Source organism: Echinops telfairi, unplaced genomic scaffold, assembly GCF_000313985.2.
Source record: "Echinops telfairi isolate 266 unplaced genomic scaffold, ASM31398v2 ScPeMD7_5592;HRSCAF=6446, whole genome shotgun sequence".
In the NCBI taxonomy this organism is placed as follows: domain Eukaryota; kingdom Metazoa; phylum Chordata; class Mammalia; order Afrosoricida; family Tenrecidae; genus Echinops; species Echinops telfairi.
Genome location: NW_022109491.1, coordinates 10,419,984 through 10,439,689, shown reverse-complemented (window position 1 = coordinate 10,439,689; position 19,706 = coordinate 10,419,984). Strand labels below are relative to the sequence as shown.

Below are 19,706 nucleotides of genomic sequence, written 5' to 3'. Positions count from 1 at the left end.
GGTAAGGGACTGCCAACAGAACAATCGACTCTCTTGGAAGGAGTACAGCCACAATGCTCCTTAGAGGCAAGAAAGGCGAAACTTCATCTTCTACATGGTGGGCATGTTGTGAGACCGTCCCTGGAGAAAGACATCATGGTAAAGTGGAGGGTGGTGAAGAAGGAGGGCCCCTCAAGCAGCCCTGGAGGCATTTACTCGTCTCTGCGAAGAAATTAGGCAGAAAGCTACCTGGTCGACCAACTGGAAGAGCTTCACATTTGTGTCCTTCCAAAGAAAGGTGGCCCCACAGAATGCTCAAACTATGGAGCAATATCATGACATCATTGACATCACACACACGTAAAACTTCGCTAAAGATCATCCAACAAAGGTTGCAACAGTCCGTTGACAGGGAAACACCAGAAGTCCAGGCTGGACTCAGAAGAGGATGTGGAACGAGAGGATGTGCTGACGTCAGAGGGATCTTGGCTCAAAGCAGAGGATACCAGGAAGATGTTTGCTGGAGTGTCATTGACCATGCCAAGGCACTCGACTGTGTGGTGCTCAATAAGCTGTGTTACGACAACAGGAGGAAAGAAAAGGAGGCCCTGGGCAGGTGGAGACACCGTGGCTGCAACACTGGGCTCAGACAACAGTGGTGAGGATGGCGCGGGACCAGCAGCGCTGCCTTCCGTTGTACACGGAACCCACTCCATGTACTCCCAGTGTTCCAGCAATGAGGCGACTTCAAACAATGCGAGGAGAAAAGGATGTTCACTCCACCTTTTCCATGAACTTGTGAGACCCTCAGGTATTTGTCCTTGGGTAACGCACTGCTCCCACTCAGCATAGCACCTCCCAGGTTCAAGGTTACTCCCTCTGGCCGAGGACCGTCCCACTGATGTCGCTCTCTCGTTCTCTGGTCCCCGGCTTCTCCTCCTCCAGGCCACCCTCAGAGCTATCTCCTCTGTCCCCTTCTTTCTGTCACTCCTGCCTGTCCACGTCAGCTCCTCCCTCCTCCCCGCTCTCAATAATCCCCAGAAGAACTCAGGAGGGAGGAGAGGGATGTGCATTCACTGTAATCTGTTCTCAAATTTGCTGGCACGGTGGCCAGGAGAGATTGAACGACAATGGCAGACAATGGCTCGGAGAGGTACAGCTCCAGGCTGGCACGCTCAGGTTTCCCAGGCTTGATCTGAAGTCTCACGGGAAGATCAAGGCCTGGGCTCTGGCAGGTCTCAGATCCTTAGACTTCAGGGAGCACACTAACCATTTCTGGGTATACGTTGGTCCTGCTGTTCAGTGGCATCTTTGCTTGTTCCCAAGGTTTGTCCAAACTCAGCTCCAACCTCGTGAAGGTACATGAAAAGCCCCTCTGTGGGGCAGCCCCCCACGTGTGGAGATGGTGTTGGCTAGGGTGGAGACAGGAAGGTCTGGGTCCCTGAGCATGCCCAGCACAGACTGACATTTGCTCCCGGGACCCTCTGGCCAACGTGGGGAGGCAGCTCTGCAGGGTCAGGCCGGCCAGCCGGATTCCTTTTCTTCCTGAGCTGCCTAGACCACCTGGGGGCTCACCACTGGCACCCCTCTAAGGCAGTGGTTCTCAACCTTCCTCATGCCGAGATCTTTTCCTACAGTTCCTCCTGTGGTGGTGACCCCCAACCATAACATTATTTTTGTTGCTACTTCATCACTGTCATTTTGCTACTGCGATGAATCGGGTGACCCCTGTGAAAGGGTCATTCGACCCCCAGAGGGGTCGTGACCCACAGGCTGAGAACTGCTGCTCTAAGGGCCGCAGACACCACGCTGGCCTGACTGCTCCTCCTGCTCTCCCCAGAGTGCTGACCTTTCCTCCCGGGCCAGCAGCTCTGAGAGGCAAGACGCCCTTGGCGTCACAGCTATTGGTGCCCCAGACAGTTCCCGTGTAGGGTCAGTGCTAGCAGAGTGAATTACTCTCCTCTGCTCTGCCTTCTTAAACACGTTCCCTCTGGACAAAAACCTGGGCAGCTGTGGAGCAACAACTAGGATAGCTGGCCTTCCCACCTCCCCAGTGTGCCTGGGACAGCCTCCGAGGCACATCGCTGCTTTAGGGGGCTTGGGAAACACACCCTTCAGCTTCGTTCAGCACCGACTGGCAAATCCCTTCCGTGTGTCCTCCATCACGGTTAGACCCATCATCATGGGGCAGGCACTGCAAGTACCAGCAATTCTCACTGGGCTCACAGGCACGAGAAGTCGGACAGTGAGTCAGGAAGACTGAAGGAGAACGGGTGCATGTGAGTGATGCTGTCGGTGACAAGCACGGACAAAGTGCCATGGACTGGCTGCCAAAAGAACAAACAATTCCGTCTTGAAAGATACAGCCAGGAAGCTCCTTAGAAGCGAGGATGGCGGGACTTGGTCTACGTACTTTGGCCATGTTGTCGGGAGAGACCGGTCCCTGGAGAAGGACATCGTGTGTGGTAGAGTGGACGGGCAGCAGAACAAGTGCATGGCCCTTGACAAGAAGGCTACCATGCAGGGCTCACACCTAACCACGGTGGTGAGAACGGGGCGGGGCGGGTGGTACAAATGGTCAGTCTGAGTCAGCACGGACCTGACGGCACCTCACAGCAACAACAACAGCCAATCATCAGTAGCAGCAACACAACAACAGCGCCCCAATACGGTGCGTTCCGGAAACTTACATTCAGGATGATGGAGCGCAGGTGCTTCTGGGCAAACGCGTTGGCCATATCCTAGAAGGAGGCAGAGAGAAAGCCGGTGTGAGACAGGCGGCAGGCTCACCTGAGTCTGCAGAGGACGCTGTGGTCACCAAGAGGGCCTTTTCATCTTCTCACTGTTTCCCCCGTTGAAGTGGGCTACTACTGGACGGCCGGGCCTCAAGGGGGGCTGGGGCTGGGGGCTGCACTGGGACCAGGGAGCTGCACGAGGGCCTAGCCACAGGTAGCGGTCAGACGGCTGCCCAGTGCTGAGGCCCCACACCAGGGAGCGGCTTTTGGTCCCTGCCGCCCACCTGGACCACTGCCATGCCACCCGAGCTGGGCAGGGGTCTCTGAAACAGGAAGCCCATGGTTCACTTCTGATGGGGCCACAGAACAGGGGCTGGGCGCTCTCGGGGAACTGTCTCCAGACAGAGCTGCTTGGCTCAGCATCAGAGGGTTTTGTGTTGCGGGCTGGGCACACTCTCGAAAGAAAGTGCCTCCTCCTGCCTGCCCGAGTGAGTCCTGCCAGGGAGGGAAGCTCTAAGGGTCTTCTCAGAACTAGGCATTATCCCAGCCATTCTTATGCAAATATTTTAAGAATACGTTCTACGCATCTCTTTATGTCTGCAGAGACTGCCATGATTACAATTTAATCACTGCCAAGGCCTGGGCTTCATCAAAAAGCACATTAGTGACTATTCTGTGTTGTGACACTATCATACCCGGGGGAGCTATTGAAATGGGAAGCTATTTCCCTCTAAACAAAATGGTCTCAAATTACTACGCTTTTAATTTCTCTAATAGCTCTTCATAACTCTTCGGTCTCCTCTTCCAATACCAGCCGTCATTTCTTACTAATGTTAAGTGGCATGACTTCACTTTCTACACGGCGGCCTAACTCCACTGAGGAAAGAGTTCTAAATCAGGGGTCTGAGGGTGCTGTCGCCTTCCCCCGGCGAGCAGGATCCGTGAGCACTGGCCTGAGAGCCCTTTCCCCTTGACGTCTACAGACCCGGCCACAGTCCGTTCAGTTTGACGCACCGGCTGGAAGGAGGTCTAGCGCCTCTGTGGTTGAGTGTAGGAGGCCAGCCTGAGATTAAATCTTGCTGTGGACAAGTCACAAAGTGGATAATTGACAGTGGTCTACAGCTCTGGTGACGGATGGCCTCAGAGCAGAGGCTTCTCTGAGGCACCAGGGGGAAATGGCTCATCTTCTTTCAGATCCTCACAGAGCTGACTGCTCTAAACCGAACTGAGAAGTGAGCTTCCAGTCTTTTGTCAACTGTCTAAACCTCTTCGCACTCCCACGGTCTAGCAGGAGGCCAGAAAGGGCTGGGGTTCCTCTTGCTTTTCACTCCAGCAAGTTGGTGGGAAGGTGAGACACCTGGGGGGGGGCCTTTGGGATCAAAGTCACTGGCTAGCTTGGGATCTGACCTCTCCTGGCTGAGCCACAGAGCCCCGACAAAGCCAGAGGCTAATGGAAGACTGGGCCCATCCCCTGGGAGAAGGATCCCCTTCACCCTAGGGGGCCCCCGGCTTCCCCGAGCGCCCTGACCACACCACCCGAACATCTCCATCAGAGCACGAGAGCACGAGGCCCGGCGAGGCTACTTACAGTGGCAGGCAGGTCTAGAGGGTGAAGGTGCTTGTCCTGCCAGCAGGAAGTGAAAGCACAGAGAGAAGCAGGCGGCAGGAAGCGTGTTCAGCGTGCATTCAACAAGGACGGGGAGGGAGGCTCACAGAGCAGAGCTACCCAGGAGAGACAAGGACAGGCAGAACCACGGAGGCCCCAGGCCCTCCCACTAGAGTCACCCAGGCAGGACTCGGTGCATGACCCACACGGGTTTCAGCAGACAGGGCCACCACGGCTGACACAACAATGAACAAACCAGGCGAGGCGATTCCATCACACAGCAGCCCGCCAGACAGGGTAGAACTGCCCCTGGGCCTCCAAGGCTGTGACGTTCGGGAAGCAGGCGGCCACGTGTCTTTCCCATCCAGTGGTTGCTGGGTTTGCCCAGCCTGTGTTTTAACTGCTGCACCACCAGGCCTCCCTCATGATGCCTTTTCGTCAGAGCCCATGACACCGAGGGGAATTAAGCACCTCACTTTTGTTACTGTGCGGGCTGCTACCACAGAGAGAGACAGAAAGCTGGTATTGGAAGGCCCCTCCAGGGTCTCTCGTGAAAGAGAAGCTGAGACTCGGAGCATTGAGCAGTGCTGGCCCGGCCGGTGGGCTTTATCCCACTGTCCAACAGGTGCTGAGGTTTCTCGTTTGCCAACAGGGGTCTGGCTTGTCCTCAGGGCAGGTGGGGAAACTGAGGTTCAGAGGCAGCGTAACCCTTCCACTTTCCCTCTGGGAGTAAGAACCTCATTTGCTTAGATCCCTCGGGTTCCAGGCGTTCCCCTTGCCCTTCTGGACCTGCTAGCCCGGGATACTGGCAAACGATGGTCCAGTTAGGCCCGTTTGTAAAGCAGGTTTGCTTCAGGGCAGCGGGACCCGTCTAAAGCAGCGCTCAGCCGCACTGGCAAGCGTTCTGCTCACACACTTCAGGACCCACACGGTGGAAACGATTGACCACCAGGCCCTTTCAGGAGTCAAGGTCAAGGTGGTGCAGTGGTTAAAGCGCTCAGCTGCTGACACAAAACGGCCAGTGACTTGACCCTACCGGCTGCTCCTGGGGACAGAGCTGTGGCCGTCTGCTTCCACAAAGGATCCGGTCTTGGAAGCCCACTGGGCAGCTCTCTCCCGCCAGGTGGCTATGAGTCGGAATGGCCTCAGTAGCAGTGGGTTCTCGGCCCCGTTCTAACCTAGGACCCAGAAGATTCCCCTCCCTGCCACCCACCCCGGGGCTCCCACCACAGACGGATAGGAGGGAGGGCGGATTCTCAGGGAAATGGCTGGATTTCCGCTCTCTGCCCAGCAAATGAGGCAGGGTGTGTGTGAGATGAGCATTCCTTTTCCAAGAGCCCGATGGAAAAGCTCAGAAAGGCAGCCACTGACCTGTCGCTTGTCCTCAGGAGCCTTCAGAAAAAGGGCGTTGATCAGTGCGATGGCGTAGGTCTGAATCTCCTGGTTGGAGCTGTGTCGACGGAGAGAGAAGGCCGAGGGAGGTTAGAAGAACGAACCGCCACACGCACAGGCTTAGTGGGGCAGCCAAACCACGCCTGGAGGATGACCAGGCGGTCCTCTCAAAATCCTTCGAAGCTGCCACACCTGACGCAGCAGTTCCCCGAACGGGGACTTGTCCTCCCCAGTCTTCAGAGAGGTGTATGAGACTTATGGAGAAGGGGCTTCCCTAAAAACAAAGACCCAATGGAAGTAACCGATGGTTCCCTCTGTTAGACAGACGAGGGGCTTCAAGTCTGTGCAGAAACAGAAGAGAATGGGATTTCCCCACGAGCTTTCGGAAGCCCCTCCTAGCTCTCTGACTCCTAAGCAGCTGTTCAAAACCACCTTCGAGGGTGCATGCTCCTAAGCTGGGACGCAGAGACGCGCTTCGCAAAGCAGCGAACCCCTAAAGGGCTGCCGTGAAGCTTTCCACCGAGGGCCACACCATCACTGAGATTTTAATTTGGACTTCCTTTTAGGAGAGTCTTTGACGTGAGGAAATGTTCAGGATATAGTTCATAAAACAAACAAACCAGGTATACATAACGTGTCCGGTCAGATACTGATTTGGTTGAAAATACACCTAGAAACCAAGCCAGGAGGGACCTTAAATGCCACACTGAAGAGATAATGGGAAGCTCGCCGACCCTGGGTGCCTCTTCTGGTTTGACTCTGACTACTAACTTGTCTTACTTGATTGTAAAGCAATGAACAGCATCCAGTCCCTGGGCCCCTGTAAGCTTGGGGCAGATGCCTACACTAGCCCTTACACTCGACAAGGTGTGTTCACCTGCCAGGCAGTGAGCTTGTTCTTGACGGGGGCTCTTGGTGAAGGGGGTGGTGGGTGTCCCAGCCAGGGAGGGGGCATGGTGTCTAATGACTGGCACAGTGTGTTCCTCAGCCTGAATGGCAGAGAACATAATTTCCCTAACAGCTGTGTGCCAAACGTATTCACTGACCACTTCCTAAGAAATGCCCGAGGTCCTCTGTCCACCTTAGAGAGACAGCTGGGATTAGGGACAGGGTGGAGGTCACGGGCCGCAGGAGACGAGAACTCTCTGTCTGTTGTGTAAAATGCCCTCCCCCTGGCCTGCCTTTCGGTTCTTCGGGTGTGGAAGCTACGGCTGAAGAGCTCGTACACAGCGACAGGCAGAAGTGAGAGCTGCAGAGAGCAGACAGGGCAGGCCCGGCTTTTCACTGGGACGATGGGGATGAGTGGGTGGGGAGCCCAGCCGAGTGGGGACAGGGCCACCACAGCCTCAAACCTGGGAGCTAGAGTTTCCTGGACACTCGGCCAGTGGGGAAGGCATCACAGTGAGGCCATCCATGTTCAGAGACGCGTCTCTGTCGGGTGCAGTTGTGTCCATGGGCTGTAAGATCGGAGAGAGGAGCAGTGTGGGAGGCGCTTGTCTGCTGGATATCTCCGGGGCAGGTCCAGAGGGTCACCCTTCTGGGTTGGAATCCGCTCGGTAGCACACACAACGTCTCTCATGTTGTGAAAGGCCAGGATCTATGCCTACCCCGTGCCTGACCTCCCTGGATGGTCATTGAGTCTGAGAGGCGGGATGGTCCCCCAGCCTACAGAAGGGGACACCGAGGCCGGAAGGTGGCGCCCGAGCCACCGAGTGCTGCTCTCACAGAAAGACCCCGAGTGAGTGGCCTTAACAAACAGAAATTCATTCTCTCTCAGGTTAGGAGGCTAGGATTTAAAATTCAGAGTCCAGGCCTCGGGGAAAGTCGTCGCTTCCTCTCAATGTCCGGGAGGCCAGCGTTCCTTGAAGAGCTCTTGTGTCTTGGCATCAATCTTCCCCTGGGTCTAGGAGGTTCTCAGTGGAGGGACCCTGGGTTCACAGAGCAAGTTCCACCCCTGGCTCTTTCTGGGTGGTAGTCAGACCCTCCCTCCTGGCTCTTTTCTCTCTCCTCCTGTTTCTTTTAAGATTAAAAAGTGATGCAGGCCACCCCCCAGGGAAACTTGCCCTAGATCAGATCAGGGCTGCAATGCGAGTAAGGGTGTCACACTCCACCCTAAACCCCTTACAACGGATGTGATCAGACCACAACCTGGGGGTGACTGCAGCATCACACTGTAACTTCCACACTGCTGAGAATCTCGGCAAATTGACATCTATTTTGAGGAGGGCACAGCTCAATGCCGGGCAGCAGTGAAACCTGGGTTTCAACTAGTCTCATCCTGGACGCGGGTCGATAGGGTACCTCTTGCTAACCTCCACCACGGTGAACTAAACAGTAAGCAGTCATTCAACAAACTCTGACTGAGCTGCTACTGAATTCTGAGCTGGGGCCGCAAAATGAATGGTCCCCATCCTCAAGGAGCTCACGGCGCATCATGCGAAAGCGTCCCTGCAAACATGGCATTTCATACAAGGACTCTCACAAAGGCTGAGCGCAGTTCCTGGCCCGACAGGAGACGCGGGAACAGCACCGCTCATCCCCCCAAGCAAAGGAGAGCTGGGGCGGTGCTGACGCAGGGTGGGATTCAGGAAGGATCGTGGCTGGGGCTCGGAGGGGGCCCGCGGCTGGATGAACAAGCTGCCCAGCTGCTGGGAGGAGAACCGAAGCAGGGGAAAAGGCAGTGTGTGAGAGTGGGGGTGGGCAGGGTCCTTACTCACACCTGAAGGTGGGAGATGAGCTGTCCCACGGTGATCTCCTCTGCTATCTTCTGGTACAGACTCTGGCTGTTCAAGACCATGCTCTCCAGGATGGCCAGGGACCTCTGAAGGATGGACACGTCCACCATGGGCTGGCTCACGTAGCCTGCAATCTGAACCAGAGCGGACAGTCACTGGGAGCTCGGGGCCCAGGAGTGGGACGGCTGGGGAGGCGGACACCAGGCCTCGGGGAGACGCCTCCACCCGGGCAGCAGAGCTAGGGCTCACGGCCTTTAGATCAGTGCGCGGTATTGACGCGGCACTTGTTGGAGAAAACCGAAAAGACAAACTCACTGCCAGAGTCGATGCCGACTCAGGACCATAGGACAGGGTAGAACAGCCCCCGGGTTTCCGAGACTGTAACTCCAAGAGAGCCCCGTCTTTCTCCCACCGAGCGGTTTTGAACTTCGGACCTTGAAGTTAGCAGCCCAACTGTAACCAAGATACCACCAGGACTCCCTCTTAACCACCTCCTGCCCAATCTGTGCAGCTGGTCCCTGCTTGCTGGGGACCCTGAGGCATGATGCCCCCTTTCCCAATCACTCACACATCCCCATCCCTGCTCCTGCTTTCAAAAGAAAGGTTCAGGTGTGGGCAAGCTGAGTGCAGAAAACTGGTCCTGGGAAAACACCCCCTCCCCCCAGCTCACCCTAGGCCAGGGGGCATGTGATTCACCGGTTTCAGGGTTTCAGTTCAGTTCTCTGAACTGACGCCACTCTTTGTTGTCGAAGAAAAGAGGACCGAATTAGAAGCACCCTTAGCCCCACACCTGCCTGCTGGGTTCAGTCTGACAGCTCCGTCAGACCACCTTTCAGGTTGGCAAATGGGAGGCGAGTAAAACGCATATTCTTTTCCTCAAGAGAAAGGAGAGCTCGGAAGACTTAAGGGTGGGGGAGGGGGAGGGGGCAAGTTTGACTGCCACCCAGAGCATGGGACCCTCTCTCGGGAGCCCCTGGAAGGTGGAGGCGGCCGCCTCTGGCCCCGGGGACCCTCACTGTAATGACTATGCTGCCCGGACCTCCCCTCGTGCCCAGAGAACCAGCAGCCAAAGGAGGAGAGTGCGCGGATGTCGAGGGCCTCACCTGCTTGATAAAGGTGATCGACACCATGTCCCAGGAGACGATGCCGTGGTCCATGAGCTCTAAGAAGGCGGTCAGGGTGAATGCCAGCATCTCACTGTAACTGAGACACGTACACATGTACACACACACACACAACAGTACAGTCAGGCCATGGGAGTCACAGCACAGGCAGCTTGCCACACTAAGCCGGCAGAAGGGGCTGAGAGTTACACAGGCCTGCGTGCACCCTGAACCCTGGGGAGTGAGTCTCCCAGAGGAAAAGGCGGCATTCCCCCTGCACACTGCCTCACCTCCCTTCCCGGGGTGACCTCCAGCATCTGTCAGGGGCACCTCTGGCACGTAAACCTGCAGCCCACGGCACAGGGGAGAGAGGGCAAGGTCTGGGCCTGGGCTCCACTCCTATTGAGCCATTTGACAACCGGGCCGATTTCAAGTCTCTGAACGTCCACTTCTTGTGGTGCAAAACTGGCTAATCTCCCAGAGTGCCTGTCCCATGGCTGTGGTGGGGGCAGATGACAGCGTGTGCAGAGATGGCACCCCAGTGCTGGCAGCAAGGATCACTCCCCCTCCCGTTGCCATCTGCCCAGTGCTGTATTAACAGTCCACCATCCCATTTACAGGGCATGGCCAGACAGGCACCTGCTCCCCATCAGCGACTCTGCGAGGCGGGGAGCGAGCTCCTCTTCAGAGAAGAGGAAACTGAGGCCAGCCCAAGGCGGCAGGGCCCCAGAGTGGTCTGGGATCTGACGCTTATGACACACACCAGGATTCCTGTCTCGGCTTGGCTGGAATACTCGATGACCGGGGCAGTGGCCGACAGAGGACTTCTGAGTCCTTGGCCAGCTTGGGCTCCGCATGCTTACAGGGGACCCAGGACACCTCAGCCTGCCTACCACCTGGCGAGAATGGGCCGGTGGCCAGCAGAGTTCTACAGCCCCAGGGAAAACTCGTGGCAAGGAGATGGGGCCGGAGTGCTCATGTGTGCACAGGCACCACGGCCGGGAAGGAGTGGGTGAGGCAGCCAGGCGCCTGTACTGGTAGAGAAGGGGGCCTGCCGTGGGCCTTGCCGTTCCCTGCCATGGACAGCTCCCGTTTTCTCTTGGGCTCCATTCCTTCATTGAGGGTCTGAACCGCCTTCTCAACAAGATTGCAGGCACGTGGCTGGGAACTGAAACGTGAGCCGGGGAAGAGTCCAGCTTTGGGAACACCATGGGCAGTCCTGCTCGGTCTTCTAGGGTCATTGTGATGGGAATCAGCTCAGCGGCAGCAGCGTGCCCCCTCGTGCTGGGCGCAGGGTTCAGGAAACAGCAGGCACTCACACGCACTTGCTTCTTAGGTCAGTGGGGAAGGAGACTGGGGCAGGGTGCCCTGTGCCCCATGGCCGTCTCTGAGACTTACTGGGACAGGAGCTTGGTCCCACTCTCCACGAGGCGCGTGAGCACGGCGAGGCCGTCCATGTTGATGAACTCGGTGGCAAAGGTTGCGTCGGCAGAGAGCTTGGCCAGCTCCTTCAGGGCGTCCAGCCGCGTCTCCATGCTGGACGACTGCGTCCTCTCCATCAGCTGGCGCGCGGCCCGGGACTGCGAGAGCAGCGACAGGGCACACATGCCATCAGCGCCCTGTGGCAGGTCACCACTCGGGCTAGCCCGCAGGGGCCCTTCTGTGGACACTGGTGCCAGGGCAGAACTCGCGGGTTTCATGCTGCTTACCCAAGGCCCAGCCCGCTGCCCGCGAGTCGTTTGGACCCACGGCGGCCTGGAGGACGGAGCAAAGCTGCTCTGAGGGTTTCTGGGGCTGTAAATCTTTACAGGAGCAGCCTGCCTCCTCATTCTCTCACAGAGCAGCGGGTGGATTTGAACCTCTGACCCTGCGGTTAGCAGCCCAGTGCTTACCTGGCAGCATCATTGCCAGGGCTCTGTTCAGTTTCCAAAAACCCAACTCACTGCCATGAAGTTGATGCCAACTTATAGCAACCCTATAGGACAGGGTGGGACTGCCTCAGTGTTTCCACGACTCTTTATGGGAGTACAAAGTCCTGTCTTCTCCCAGCTGGTGGTTTCGAACCACTGACCTTACAGTTAGCAGGCCAATGTGTAACCAGGGCTCCTTTCACACTGCTTAAGAGTTGGTACATGAATTGCCATGGAATCCATCAAGGAATGGATTACCAGAGTGCCAAGCCCCATCCGTAGTTAGCAGGCTCCTTTCTGTCTGCTCTGGCTTGTGGTTCCCACCGCGGGAATCTGAGAGTGACCTAGGGGACAGTCCGCTAACTACTGAGTCACAGAGACACAGGCACGCTCATTCCTCCGTATCGGCAAGGGATTGGTTCCAGGACCCCCGATACTAAAATCGCCAGATGCTCATCCAGGAAAATGGCAGAGTATTAGCATAAACCTGCACCCACCATGCAGGATAATTCTCCTCTAATGACTAATCACACCTAATACATAATAGCACTCGACACTCCCGTTTAGCTTTTGGGATACTGCTTTACAATTTGGGGTACCACGTAATTGCTCCATCTCCCCGGACATTTTCAAGGCATGGCGAGTTGAATGTGTGAAGGAGAGACCTCAGACACAGAGGGCCAACCACACTGGTTCAATACGGAGGGATGCGGGTAGAACAAATCATCTCTTGAAGGACTGAGCCCCCCATTACTGGAGGCAACCCAGTGGAATCTGGACAGCCACCTGCGGCAGATGTGCTGGAAGAGTCCTGCATTGGACGGCGAACTGAAGATAACCCTTAGGTCCTTTCCAACCCTGAACGGTGAGAGGCCGCACCATTTTGTGTTGTTCTGAAGCGTTCTAAGTTCCGATCAAGCTTCTTCCAACCGAGAGCCCTGGGAACACTTCAAGAATGCCCAGGCATCTGGAGCAGTTCATTTTAAAACAGCGAGCCTCCACCGAACTCCTGGGGATATTTCTTGGCGAGGACATTTGCCTCCTTTGACAAGCCACAACCAAGGCCCCCCTGCTAAACGTACCGAATTTTTAGTCAGTGTCACGCAATCTTTCATTCCATTGGTCTCTACTTTTTCTGTTCATTTACGGTTCTCAGAGAGAATGGAGGAGTGAGGAGGAAAGCAAAAAGGTGCTTGACTACCGTCTAAAGGTTGGCTCTAACCCACTCGGAAGCACGGCAGAAGCTACACCAGGCCGTCTGCTTCTGCAAAGGTTACAGAAACAAAAGCCCCGAGAGCAGTTCCACTCTGACACAGGGAGTCACCTCGAGGGCCAGGTGTTAACTGGGCAGTGAGCACGACACTCTGGACTTCATGTTCTCCCGGACTCTGACCAGAGCCAAGGAGTACAGGCCCAGCCAGCTCGTCCCTGCCGACTTTTCTCCCCTCCTGCTGTTACGGACCGAACAAGTGGGAGTGCACTGGTCTGCATCTCACTACGCACTTCCAGCCCTAAATGTCAATTTCCCTCCGGAGACAGCACTTCTGGGCCGCTGCCTCCTGCTTGGGAGAGAGGGGCGTCTGGGAAAGCCAGCCGTTCCTTGCAAGAGGCCTGTCAAATGCTCCGGCGCTTCCATAAATGCACCTCCCAGGCCGTCATGCTAAATTAGCAGAGCTCAGGAGGGAAGGACGGGGGGAGAGGAGGGAGGTGGGAAACTGGCGCTGAGTCGGGCAGACATGGGCTGAGAGCCAGGGCTGTGACTTTTGGGTTGTACAAGTGGCAAGCTATTTAATCTCCCTGAGCCTGTTTCCTTGTCTGAAAACTGGGGCTAGCAACAGTATCCATCTCGCCAGGCGCTTGCAAGGACCGAAAGCCATGATGTACTTACGGAGGCGCAGGCAAAGGCTGGCTGCTAGTGAAGAAAGAAGCCCTTAGGGCCACACCCTGGCCTGCTTCTGGGTGACCAGTCATTCTGACACACAGTGAACTGCCCCTCAGGGCTGTACTCCTTATGGGACCCCATCGCCAGGCCCTTCTCCTGCAGCACCTCTGGATGGGCTACCATCTCCAACCTTTGTGTTTGCAGCAAAACACTTCAGTATGAGCCACCAGGGCCCTGCCCGGTCTGGCCTGGGACCACTTCGGGCAGCCTGGCTCAGGCCTTTCTGAGCGGGAGCTGCTGGAAATCCCGTGCCAGCTCCTGCCAGCAGACACACAGCTCTCCACCGCCTTCTCCAAGACATCCCAATGGTGACTACATTCTCCCACCTCCTCAGTGCCAGTCCCCTCTGATGGCAGGGGCCACCACATCCTTCTTTCTGTCCTGCCAGTCCTCCTACAAACGGAAGCCAGCTGCTCCCCAGCCCACCTTCTCCCTCAGAGCTGGGCCGTCAAGGGAGAACCCCTCACCTGGATCCTGACCCAACACGGCTGTCTCATTAACCAGCCACCTTCCAGCGCCCCCTCTTTACTGGCTCTTTCAACAGGCTCAAGGCTCTCCCCTATTACACACACCTTCCATGTCACATACAAACTGCAGCCGCAGTTGCCAACTGGGAAGGGTGGAAGGAGATGGGGAGCTAGGTGGTGGGGGACCCGTGGTGGAAGGGAGACTTTTCACTGAACTTTTTCTACTGTCTTGATTTGTGAAACAGTAAAATATCCCCTTTTTTAAGACATCTTCTCAAATGCACCACCCTCTCGGCTTCATTTCATCACTAACCTCCTTGAGCACGACATGCTTCAGGCCTCGCTCTCCCCCTTTCACGCCACCCAGTGCCAGCAGCTCCCACCCCTCGGCCTCAGCTAAGCAGCATTCCCATTGGGCACCAGTGATCCCTGGGCCTCAGCGTTTCTGCCCTCACTTTCCCCTCTCCCCGCTCACTGGACACTGCAGCCCACGCCTCCCTCCGGCCGGGCAGCTCTGCACAGGTTGCCTCCTGTCGCCACTTCGGCTGGCTTCTTCTCCCCCTCTGGTTACGTCCTTCGCCATCCTTACGAGCTGTTCTTGCTGAAGCTCAAGGGGGCTAAACTAACTCTCCTCTTGCCGTCCACCGTGTCCATCAGTTTGCCTCCTAAAGATGTCATGTCCAGCCTTCCGTCTGTGCCTGATCCGGGTTGTTGACAACCCCCGTTAGCCTCTCAATGGCCTTCCTACCAGACGCCTCTGCCACGCTGTCACGGAAGCAAACGTTCTAAAACATCGATCTACACATGGCACGTCGCCAGCTTAAAAATCCTCCAGTGCCCCACACTGCCTTCAGACTTGTGAGCAGGCCCCCAGGGCCTTCACTCCCTAGCCTCTCAATGGCCACCCAGCCCTGCCGCCTTACCCAGACACAGCACAGGGCCACGCTGGTCGGTCGCTCTGCCTGGCAGACTGCTTGTTTTCTTCCTTCTCCAGTGAACCCTTGCTTCTCCTTCACCATCTGGGCTAAGCATGCCCTTCTCTGGGAAGGAGTCAGCCAGGCCCCTTTCCATGTTCCCCGAGCACCTGAGCAACTTTCTCTCCCGATCGTTCGAAGAGCCCGTATTGTATTTGCTAACTCCCCACTCTGCTGTGAGGACAGACGGACCTTCATCTTAGAGCCCTCGTTTCCAAGCACCCTGGCGGCACAATGGTGAAATGCTTGTCGGCTAAACATAAGGTTGGCAGTTCGGATCCACCAGCTGCTCCTCGGGAGAAGAGACCTGGCTGTCTGCTCATTAAAACCACGCAAGACTCAGGCACCCCTGCGGGGGTCAGCGTGACTCTGTCCTGCAGCGTGATGATGCGCCATTGCCCACGCTGAGGCATACCACCACCATCCCACCATCGGGCCCCCAGCGTGGTTTCCACTGCTTGCTAAGTGAGTGTGCTTCTGAGGAGGCAGAGTACCTACCGGAGACACGGCCAGCTGCAGGATGGTCCCATTCTTAATGTCACTGCGGGTCTGAGCAGCAGGGAGGAAAGAAAGCATATGGAATCAGAAAGCTGCGCAGGCAGCTTGAGTCAGCAGGAACTGTTTGTCCGCGTTACGGCAGCCGTCACTGAGGATCGTGTTAGGCCTCCTCTCCTCCTTGTTGGTTGGCAAAGAGGCTCCCAGGCTCTTGGGGTGGAGGGTGGGGGTGGGAGCCAATTCTCCCAGCTACCAGGGAACAAGGGAAAGCCCCCATCTGGCCCAGGGGCAGCTCTTAGCTGCTGGAGAACAACAGTCTGTCTCCTGCAAGGCTCCCCCAAAGCAGCGCTCTGAAGGCTCTTGCACCTCTCTGTACTGACCTGCTCAGTGATGTAGAGCTGGGGACCGTCTGCATAGCGGAGGGTGTAGTACTCCGGGTTTGGCAATGACCACCTGGGCACAAGGAAACACGGACCCCCGTTCGGCCATTCTCCCTGGCCTCCTCAAGAGCTGCCGGTAAGTACTTATCAGCAGAGCTGCTCAAAGGAGGACTCAAAGGGAGAGTATGGGAGGTTAGGCAGTGATGCTGAAACAATAGCCAGCCCGCCCGTGGCACAGATTACCACCACCAAAGGACGAGTGGACAACCAAGTGTGGGACTCAGCTCGACCGGACCTCAAGTAGGTCAAGGCCGTTCCTGAACTTGCAGAACAAATAAATATTTATAGGAGGTCTTAAGGTCACGCTTGTCAACTGCACTTCTGAAGACCCCGGTCAACACACAGAAACCCCCTACTGGGGACCTGAGCAAAGGGAAAGACCTTTATGAGCCCCTCTAGTCTTGAGCTGCCTTTGTCCAGAGAGACCCTTCCAACCTACCCATCACAAACTTCCTTGATGATGGCTGTCAGGGGTTGTTTCTGAAAGAGAGAAAGAAAGCGAGAGGGAGTTCCGTGACCAGCAACCACATTCTACTCAGGCCCAGGTTCGGACGTGAGGTGCTGCCCAGGACAGCTCCTGCTGAAGAGGAAGCCTCGCTCAATCCCTGATGGGGGACCTTCCAGGGGTGACAGCTCAAAGCTCAGCTCCCCCTTGCTGCTCTCCCGCCTCGTGCAGTGGTCCTGGTCCTGAGGACGTCCTTCCTCTACAGGCATCCTGGGCCCAGTTACACGAGACAGCATTTGGGATCCTGCAGGAGGCACCTTTACAGAAGCCACGCTGTTTCAGATGAGTCTTCTCCATACCCTTTCAAACTTTCCAATTGTGCAAAAGTTTCCCTTACAGTACTTGTTGCTTTCTTTTTGAAAACATTTTTTCCTTCCTCGCTGTCAAAAATAACTGGGGGAGGGGGCAGCCCTTGGTCATGGGTCTAAGTACATCTGGAGAGCCCCTCTCCTCATTTCAGGAACTTACCTGGTCGATTTCCAGGAGCTGAGCGTTGGCACCAGGCCACTCGATGGCCACTTTGACGATGTCTGAGGGTGGCGGCATTGCCGTTTCCGAAGAGCCCCGCCTCTCCAAGACGCGCACGCGGACGACGACGACGATGATGGTGCCTGCGGAGAAAGGGAAAAGCCGTCCTTCTCCACTAGTGTCTGGAGACGGGCCTGGCAGAGGGACAGAGGGAACTCCTCAGTTTGACCCTGCAGGATCACGACTCGCTTCCTCCTCGTCAGCGGACAAACCCATCTGTCATTGGGAGCTTGGCCAGTGGCACGACCTGACAAAGTGACCCTTCAGGTCAGGAGACCTCTGACGGAGAGAGGAGCCTACTAATCGTCTGGGGGCCCCGGGAGGGACGAAGCATATGCTTGGAGAAGAACAGGCACAGCCTTTTCTGGGCCGACAGCTCAGGAGGGGCCAGCCCCATCTCTTCTGCACACCGCACTGTGGGCACTCGCCTTCTCCCCACTCATTGCTGCCCGCCTTCCTCCCAAGACAGTATGAGGAGCCTCCTCTGTGTAGGAGGCAGGCTCAGAAATGGGGAAGAGAACTGGGGCAGGAAGTGCTATTTTAGTCCCAAGTGCCCAGGGCAAAGGGTGGGCAGGCCAGGGGGCCGCCACACAAAGGGCCTCCAGAGGAGGACAAGGCTCTGCAAGTCCCGTTACGGCCCCCGCCCCCCGCCTGTACTTCTCTCCCAAATAAAGGGAAATAAATCACTGAGGGCCAGTCTGGAAGATGGGCCCATGTGACTGGTATCCTAGGCAACCCTGCTAGCTCAGTGGTATTCCAAGCAGTCGCACAAGCCTTCTCTCCAAGGTCTGATGAAGGGCAGTCACTCCACTGATGGATTAATGCAATGTATATTTACACTCCTAGCCTACAGGCCCAGGAAAGACCTCTCGCTGGATGAAAAAGCCCTTTGCCCGCCTCCTCAGGCTGCGCCCCTCGCCCTCCCCTCATGCCTGCAGACTATGCCTCTCCGGGCATATGTAGCTGGGCAGCGGCTAAGCTGTTATGCATGTAGGCTATCAATTTTTCAGTCCAAATACAGAAGCCAGTTCCTACAGCCGGGTGTGTACGGAACAGATCTCGCTGGGGGGAAGGGGACAAGCTCCCTGTCCTGGCACACCCATGGGCCTCAGAAGGAGGGACGCCATCGCTCACATTTGCTGAGCGGCAAGGACTGCTTCAGGAGGCCACTGCCAAATGCTAGCCCCAGAACGTGGTCATCGGTCTCCAGAGGGCTCCCTGAGGAGCAGTCAGAGTCACGCTGCTGCCACCACTTGAAGCGGACACACAGAAGTGCTGAGTCGGGTTAAGTGGCCCAAGTTCACCCCGTTCCTAAGTAGGGAAGGGGACTGGGGCCCATCTTCCCTGCCTGCTGTTGCAGGGGTGGTATGACAGCCTCTCAAGCATCCACGGCTCAGCAGCTCCAGGCAGGACGGTCCCCTGATGAATTTTATGTGTCTGGAAACCCAACAGGGAGCCCTGGAGGCTCTGGGGTTAAGTGTTGGCCTGCTAACCACAAGGTCACCGGATCAAACACAGGAGTTGCTCCTGGGGAGCAAGATGAGGTTTTCTGCTCCTGTAAAGATTTAGAGCCTCGGAAACCCAAAGGGCAGTTCTACCCTGTCCCATAGGGTCACTGTGAGTCACGGTCAACTCCATGGAAGTGAATTTAGTTGGTTTTCTTACCTTTCTGGGTTGTCTTTTTTTTCTTGGGAGGGGCGAGGGGTTAGTGGTGGATATCGTATGGTTTTGGGGGCTGGCTGAGCAGAACTTTGGACTTAGGCTTCCTAAGCCTCCCCTTCCCAACCCGTGGGTCAAGGCTCACTCTTCGCCCATCCTGAGCAACTCTCTCCTTTGCTCCTGAAGGCAGGGGTCTCAGAGTGGGTGCCTGGGGCTGACGGGTCTGGTGAGGCGGTAAAGGGGCACCTCTGGCCCCGCCACCATCTTACCCAGGCCCCCAACCTCTGCTGGGGAAGGTCCTAAACCCAGTAGGACTAAAGCTCAGTGGTACAACACGGTTTAGAGTCTACAACAGAGTATCTGATTGGTCTCTGATTTTAAAGAGCAGAATCCTCTGAGAACAACTCTGGGGAAGGTACCCGCTGCGGCTACACATCAACACGATGATGACGAGGTGCTATTATGCTAGAGACACGTCACTATGTCTGGAAGTGGTTCTTCAATGCGTTTTATAGACAGACAGGTACACTATATGCTACACACTAGGACCAACATTTGACTAAAGGTGGGACTATGAACCACACCAAACTGTTCTGATGCACGTACAAATCAGGGTTAACGACAGCTACGCCAATGAAACAAACTTGCTGCCACTAGGTCAGTAAGAACAGAATTCGCTCTTCGTCTGGGATCCGCCTGTGTTTTCATCACCCCAAGAGATTCCCTCACACCTGAGCCTTACAAGGGGCACCCATCTTCTAACTTCCATCCCAGGGCAGCAGTCTTGGCACCGTTAGGATTTCCAAGAAATAGAGTCGGCAGAGTGTGGCTTTATTTATTTCATTGCCCGCCACAATGAGAGCCACTGTTTTAGATCATTGGTTTCTTCTTTCACAAGTAGTAGGTAGTACACACAGAAAGAGCAGTGGCCTAGAGGGAGTTTCTGCCTACTAGAATTAGAACCAGGAGGGACTCGAGCCCACTTCTGTCACTAAGTCTCTGGCGGACTGTGGACATGTCCCCTGTACCCGAGTCTCAGTCTCCCGCCGCTGCCGGCTGTGGGTGCTGAGCTCCAGCGAGTGGAAGGCGCCTTCTAGGTTAAAGGTCCTGACTCTGGCATGGACTCACAGACGTTTCAATGAGTCCTGACCGTCTCAGATTTCTCATTTTGCTGACGTGACCATGCAACAAACAATCTTTTTTGGTGGTTGTTGGGGGGAGTGGCGAGGTGGTGGC

The 19,706-nt window shown here is 56.1% G+C and overlaps 1 protein-coding gene across 5 annotated transcripts in view; it reads right to left on the bottom strand.

Moving 5' to 3' along the window:
* Positions 1-17,147, bottom strand: part of ELMO2 (engulfment and cell motility 2) — a 29,051-nt gene extending 11,904 nt beyond the window's left edge. The window contains exons 1-10 of one of the 5 annotated variants that reach the window (XM_045295162.1): positions 16,752-17,147; positions 16,218-16,258; positions 15,719-15,791; positions 15,342-15,392; positions 10,949-11,130; positions 9,551-9,665; positions 8,430-8,581; positions 5,692-5,770; positions 4,303-4,338; positions 2,670-2,720 (exon numbers count right to left, since the gene is read on the bottom strand). In XM_045295162.1, coding sequence (XP_045151097.1) covers positions 2,670-2,720; positions 4,303-4,338; positions 5,692-5,770; positions 8,430-8,581; positions 9,551-9,665; positions 10,949-11,130; positions 15,342-15,392; positions 15,719-15,791; positions 16,218-16,258; positions 16,752-16,829 — 858 coding nt within the window. In that variant the 5' untranslated portion in view covers positions 16,830-17,147. The remainder of the gene's footprint in view (positions 1-2,669; positions 2,721-4,302; positions 4,339-5,691; positions 5,771-8,429; positions 8,582-9,550; positions 9,666-10,948; positions 11,131-15,341; positions 15,393-15,718; positions 15,792-16,217; positions 16,259-16,751) is intronic. The other 4 variants (XM_004698034.2, XM_045295163.1, XM_004698033.2 and 1 more) reach the window with 4 other exon arrangements.
* Positions 17,148-19,706: the final 2,559 nt, after the last annotated feature.